The sequence below is a fragment of the Crocodylus porosus genome, unplaced genomic scaffold (assembly GCF_001723895.1).
Source record: "Crocodylus porosus isolate Cpor-Errol unplaced genomic scaffold, CroPor_comp1, whole genome shotgun sequence".
In the NCBI taxonomy this organism is placed as follows: domain Eukaryota; kingdom Metazoa; phylum Chordata; order Crocodylia; family Crocodylidae; genus Crocodylus; species Crocodylus porosus.
Window position 1 is genome coordinate 31,601,354 of NW_017728918.1, and position 7,235 is coordinate 31,608,588.

Genomic DNA, 7,235 nt, shown 5'->3' on the forward strand with positions numbered 1-7,235 from the left:
GGGAGGCGCTACAGCAAAAACTTGGGTGCTGCAGTTGCCCTCCATAGTCTCTTATTCCCAGTGCCACCTCCCATCCCAAGCGCAGCACGGCTCAACACCCCTGCCAGGAAGAGCCCAACACCACCTAGGCCCCAGCCCAGCCCACCCCACCCTGTGCTCAGCATCAGATCAACTGGTTCATGACTCGTCTAGATGCACTGCCTCCGAATGGATGTACTGTGGCCTTTGGAGATTTGTGAGTTGGATGCATCCTGGCAGATTGTCTCATGGAGGCAACAGATTTACTATTTAATTTAATGTTTGTTGCTGAATTCAAAAGCCTTTATTTAATATTTTTTAGTACTTCTACTGTGCACACTTTAGAAATCACTGGCTTGTCACTGACTGGATTTTGTATTTAGTTGCCTATTCCAACTGCATGCTGTGGCTTCAAAGAAAGCTTAATTCATTCAAATTTTAAGAAAGCCTCAAACTTTTCTATTTAAAATAGAGAAACCAGAATGCAAGTTTTTCTAAAGGGAACCTCTTCCATGAAAGTCTCTCTCTATACCCACTGAACCTTTTCTGTTAATTAAATGATGTGTTTGCCTGGATTCAAGAATTTAATAACCATAAAAGCAATGGTACAGAGCTTTAATTCTAGATTCTCTCTCTGAAGGAGACATTTTTGTTATTGGCAAATTTAGAACAATTAAAATCTCACCTATGGAGAAAAATGAGATGAGATTTTTTTTGTAGGATTAGATCTAGCACCACTAATAAAATTAGAGGCAACAGGACATCAATTTAAATGGGAATATCAATAAAGCCCCTCAACAAGAAGTTCTCTCTCACCTCAAGAGAGAAGACAGTTCTTTAAAATAATCACTTACATTGTTTAAAAGACAAGGATACTCATGTTTTCAGCTTTCTTGGAAAACTTCAGCCAAACTGTCTAATTCTAGGTTTCATACGTTTAAATCCTACCAAATTAGGATATTTCAGGTTTTTCCCCTGCATCAGCAAAACTGTCGCAGTCTAATTACCTTGACCTGTTAATATATACTGACTTAAGAACCAGGATTTTTTAGAGTCCAAGTTCATACTCAGTAATAAGTGATGATTATTCTTATCATAACATTTTGGATTCCAGCCTTATGACCATCCCCTATGAAATCACTTCAGTATTTTAGCTTAAACTGAATCTTTGTCCTCCTTTTCCTGGAAATGCCACCAAGATTTACTAGTTTGTACCTTTATAGAAACGATAATTTAAAAACAAACAAACAAACAAACAAACCAAAAAACAAACAAAAAAAGCCAAAACCCAAAGACCTGGTGGTCTATAAGTACGTTTTTAGCATTTGACAGATTACAATATTTTTTAAACTTAGTAACAAAATAATCACTTATTATTTTAGAAGGAACAGGCACTGTGGATGTAGCAATTAGCTTTTACTAATTATTTTCACAAATTGGAGCAGTGAGAAAACACTTTAATGGTGACAGAATACACAGAACTAATTTGCAGTTACTCACCCACTTTATGTCCATGTCTTCTGTAAGCTTGTCAAGTCTTTCAAAGTCCTCTTTGTTTATTACACATTTCCCTGTACTTGTTCTCCAGCCATTATTTTTCCAGTTGTCAACCCAACTTGTCACACCTATGGAAAAAAAAAAAATTACATCTCATGATAGGATTGAAACTATAGCGCCATTATTTTAAGCAATAACCTAGCTAAATATTTTTAAAACCATCCAGCATGAACCAAGGTAATGTGCATTACTACACAGAAAAATAAAAATCTGTGCCAATGGCTACTAGAATCAGTACTCTGTACCATGCTTAGCATTTATACTAAATCCACTGGCCTTTCTGCCATCTCCTCCAGACTGACCCTACTTCCAAAATTTTTTTTGCCAAAGGATCAAGCTCCAGATTCCTGCAGATTTGTATTGTGCAAAAGCTTCACGCAAAGCGCTTGATAGTAATCTGAAATAGGATCGAATTCTCCAGTCTTTTGGAGTTCTTTTTCCAGAATTGTATTACTCTGTCAAGTATTCCTACACCAGGATATATGGAAAAGTTCCTCTTGACTAGTATTGATGCCCACTTTTCTCCAGTTTCAATGGGTGAGTTGCAATGTACTTGAGTGCTAGTTTACCAAGTGAAAATGTAGCAAGCTGAAATGAAGGGATCTGTTTGCAAATGTATACTGTGTAGCTCCGACTTCATCTTTACTAACTTTTATTCAAGGAAGAGAAAAAGGGCTGGCACAGAGGGTTGTTTGTTCACATTAAACACAGAGAATGCCATATAATAGGAGCATATACATCCAGGGTAACTAGAAGGGTTACAAAAACATAGATGTTGCAGAGAGAGTAACACAGTTTTAAAGTGAGACAGATAAAAAGGTATCCCACCCTTGGTCAAAAGACCTTCTACATTTAAAGAGATTCCACTGGCCAGATCAGTTCACGTTAGCAAAATAGGACAAATTTATTCCTGGCACTGTAAACAAGTTACTCAGAACATACTCCAGGAAGCTGGACCAACACTATAAGCCTCAGATATTATTAGAAGACTCTCTTCATTACACTTTCTATGAATTCAGAGGACCTATTCAAAAGAACAATTTTTTCAAGGTGTGTGGGGCCACTGCAATTTATCTAGGCAGTCCATATGTGAAGACATTAACTGCTAAATAAACTAACAGGAACATAAAAGTACTAACTAGTGAAGTCACAATGTTTGCTTTCATAACAACTACTGCCACATCTACTACATAACCAGTACTTTTGTCACCAAACACAGCTTCTTCTGCCATGCTGCCTTCAAATTGGGCACATTTGCTTTTGAGAGGAGGGAGGGGGGGAAAAAACAAAACAAAACAAAAAAAAAAAAAACCACCATACTGCCAAATTAACTTTCAAATTCTGCCACAAGCAATTCTACTTCTTGGCAGCAGTCTTGCAATCTAGATTCTGTTTGCCAGGAAGTAGTGAGGTGGCTTAGAACAGGGAACCAACTACCTACTTCCTTCTTCAGAAAGCATTCAAGCCCTGTAGAAGCTGCAAAGATGGTTTTTGGTTCTATAACCAGTACCAGCTCCTCAGCCACCACTTCAGAGATGATCACTGGAGGGGATACTGAAGGGAGAGTAGTCACTCTCTTCTTTGCTATGCCCTATAACCACTTTGTGCAGTCTCTCCAGATTCTCTGCTGTTCTTCATTTTATGGTCCACCAAGCTCTTCATTAGATATTCCTACACTTTTGGGATACTATGATGCCGGGAATAAGTCTGCTGACTATCTTAAACCAATGATGATCAATACCACTGAGGATAGAATTGGATGCATCTCAAGTGATCCATCCTCACTCATACACTCTCCTTCTGAAGAATCTACGGCTTGTCATCATCATCAACAGGTTACTGAGTTAGACGGACCATTGGTCTGACATCTAGTACTCCTGTTCTTATGATGCTTCCCACATGGAGTGAGTGACCAGAGCGTGAGACATCTGAACAAAAAAGTGACAAGCTCTTGCACACTGACAGGCGATGGGGAACAAAACAAAAAACACAAAACCGGAAACAGCAGCACATTACTTTAACTTTGCTCCACAGTGTCTGTACAGGCTGGGTGCTTCAGCAGGGATTTTTGGCACTTTTATCTAGTAGCTGATTGAATTAGCTTGAGCTAAAAGCACCAAAAAGAGCCCTAATAAAGCACCTGATTTCTGAAGAAACTGGGAAAGCCAGGTACAAATAATGCACTGCTTCTTCTGGGCATGTGCTGGGCTCAGCACAGGAAAAGTAAAAAGTCATATTTGTTTCTTCTCTCCCCCACCCCCTCCACAATGTCTGCAAACAGACTTAGTGTCTTCAAGTGATATGATACACCTTTACAGAAGACAACAACAGGCTTAGATTATTTCCTGTTCATGCATCCTTCAATCTGCTGGATCGCAGTTCAGGAGAAAAAAGAAGAAACGGTCCAAGTTAAGTTTAACTTCCTCTGCAGCTTCAAAAAACAAACAAACAAACAAACAAACAAACCAAAACAAAAAACAAAAACAAAAAAAAAAAACAACTCAAGTTATTCCACTATGCAGCAACCTCCCAACTTTGGAAAAGAAAACAGACAAAACAGATGGCACTATTTCCTCATATGACTAAGGAGAAAGCCTGTCTTGGCACTACTCCCAAATCGTTAAGCATGCCAACTTTATTCACCCTGAAATAATTTAAAATATATCAATGCAATCTAATAGCACACTCTGCATTCACATTTTACAACAAGAAAAAGCTGAGAAAGGAAAGGGAAGAAATGTACGAAAAGTGATACTTATCAGTCTTAGATCAAGAATTCTGCCATCTACAAGGAATGAATGCAAGTTTCATATCCATTTCCTCCCATAACTAAGATGCATAAGAGATCTAAAAGTTTAACTGCTTGCTGTTTACTTCAGAAATTCAAGACATGACTATATACTGAAAGAATGGCAGACAGTAGTTTATTCACAGAGATCTTACTAATCACATCATGTATTATTTATAGGGCCCAAAAATTCAGTATGCCAACCAATTAGATCAAGGAGAAGAATCTGCCTTTCCCCTTTAGAGAAAAATCAAAAAGCCTTGAAATATTTCAGTGCTGCTATCTTTTGCATCCTATGCTTCTCAAAAGCTTCCTCTAGAGATCCTCAGTGCTGATATTTTAAGTATTTTTTCCACCATTTCATCACATCTCCCAACTATGTACAGTACCTAATCCAGAGTTTGATACATATAGCGCATAGGGCCAGCTTTCCAGTGCATGCTCAAAGTCACTTCCCCATACAGTAACTGGAAATTGAAATGAGTTACCCATTTTCTGTTCTGTACCTTCTTCCTTCAGAACCAGTCATTCAGGGTTAACCAAGTGAAGCTATGTGCGCTCTTATGCATTTCATAAACAGCTGAGCCAAAAAAGTTATTAACTTACCATTAATAGTGAATTTGCTGTCAGTGTAGATAACCAATTTCTTGATGTTTTGACTCTTTGCTTGCTCAATTGCTTTGCAGGCTGCCTTAAGGAAATGTTTCAATTGAATCATAATTCAGAATAACAATGTGAACTCTAAGTACATAGAAACAGGACAACTACAGTGACAGTGTTGAAAACCACTTATCTTCCCTGGCATTAACCAACCAAAAATAATAAGAGGACTGTGAAAGAAACATCATAGCAGGCAATCACGGAACAGCCAGGTGTGACTGTGTTGCTCCTAGGTTTGTAACAATTGATTCCCATATCACGCGAGACAAAAAAAGTGCAAATTGCCAAATGAAATGTAACTTAGCAACAGGAAAGCCGCTGGTACCCAAAAAAGGCCACCAAATGATCCTCTACTATCTGGCCATCCCCAAAGAGAGGTTCTGGTAGGTACCAATCAAACCACTGCGCAGTGGAAGCCTGTTCTTCCTCCCAACCAGCATGCAAGCCTCAAAGGCTTTCTCCTTTTAACCCCAGCCTCCAAACATACTATTTATTGCAAATATAGCAATAAAACTTGAGGTAGCAAACAAGCCACCTTCCTTCCCAGTGTGGAACCCTCATAGTCTGTTACACTACTGGGGAAAGTTACTACTTAAGCCCACCCAAGTAAAAACTGGCTGAGCTTCTGAAGTGTGAAAGTAAACATGCCCTATTTTTTTTTAGGGAACATGCTGAGAAGCCTGTGTCACTTCAGTTTTAAGTATTGCCTTCCATTATAAAGAAAAGTTTATTTGTTCTTGAATAGAAGTATTTGCATTACCTTCATTAACTAAACATTCTGTATTACTTCCATTACATCTGTTATTGTCTCCCACAAGCTCCAAAGAGCACCAAGGTTCTACTACATAGAAATGCTGCTATCGTTTCTCTGAATTCCCTTCTACTTTTGATTTTTGTTCTTGAAACACACTAAACAAAACTAAGTTCAGTAAGTCTCAAACAGTGGGCTACTTAGGCAAGTTGCAGATTACAGAAGCTTTTACTGCCAACTCCTATGCAGACACTATCAACAGCAATGGCAGCTTTTTTCTTAAATTTTTAATCAGCATGGAACTCACCATACGCTAGAGGAGTGATGCCCAGTTCACTTGACCTTCCAGAATGGGTAAAGTAGCACAGGCCCAATATGACATATTGAATCATGTAATTTGGCCCACAGTTCTCCCCAGTGGGTCCAGAAATTTGGCACCAGACTTAATTACTGTGGCTCCAGGAGCTGTAGCTATTAATCCAGTCATAGCTCTCCCATCACCAAATTTTCAGACCAGCAGGGAACACCATGGGCCAGATGACACTGCTCTGCAGGCCTGGAGGCCATATCTCAGTCACCCCTGGGGTAGAAGATCTCAGAGACAAAAACAAGGCTCTATTTCTACACTGTGGGCTTTAAAACAGTTAGTAAAGTCATGCAGCGCCAGAACCTTCAGTTAATTTTCCATAACCATACGAGTTTTAGAAAGTCTACAACTTACATATATTTCAGCTCTTTGGTTAGTCTGCCGTCCAGAAAGCCTTTCACTAGCATTTCTGTTTGAAAGCAATGAGACAGATTAATACATGTAATATTGAAATGAGCGTATAAATACTGCCTTTGACAGAAGTGACACAAAAATAACTTTAGTTGAAATCTACTTAAAATCTTTCCTTTCATGGGAGCTCAAGAGCTACAATTTGATATCGGGGCAGCTTGGCCCTGTTGCCAATAGGGAAGCATGGCCTACAGTGAAAGCAACAGCAGCTTTAATACACTTTTGCTCCCCTGTACTCTTGTACAAAAGCCTAAATGCAATTTCCCTTAATACATGTCCTTGCGTTTTTGTCCAGGTTGTTATATTCTGTCCACATTCCTAGCTTATTTCATTATTTCTACTCTCCTCAAAACACATTTAATCTTTCAGTTATACATCTGATTTGTCTCCTTTTGGCTTGCTACTTATTTGATTTTGGTGAGATAATTAGACTGAGCATTTGTTTGCTTGAATATATTAGAAATCATGCACAAGACCAGCATTAAGAAATTACTGGTTTATAGACATTTAAAAGTCACAACTCAGAACACTTACAAAGGATGATTTGGCCCCCAGTAGACACCTATTCCTGCACATGCCTTTTTATGTCCATTACCTGAGCAGCAGCCATCTGTATAAACAACTGCAAAGTCACCTGCAAGAAAGAGAGTACTGTCAAGACTGAGTGTTGAAATAGTAAAAAA

The 7,235-nt window shown here is 38.7% G+C and overlaps 1 protein-coding gene across 1 annotated transcript in view; it reads right to left on the minus strand.

Moving 5' to 3' along the window:
- The window catches only part of RNASEH1 (ribonuclease H1), a 17,531-nt gene that overhangs the window by 1,484 nt on the left and 8,812 nt on the right, over positions 1–7,235 (minus strand). Inside the window, exons 4-7 of the mRNA XM_019537440.1 lie at positions 7,087–7,186; positions 6,496–6,550; positions 4,970–5,054; positions 1,519–1,643 (exon numbers count right to left, since the gene is read on the minus strand). Coding sequence (XP_019392985.1) covers positions 1,519–1,643; positions 4,970–5,054; positions 6,496–6,550; positions 7,087–7,186 — 365 coding nt within the window. The remainder of the gene's footprint in view (positions 1–1,518; positions 1,644–4,969; positions 5,055–6,495; positions 6,551–7,086; positions 7,187–7,235) is intronic.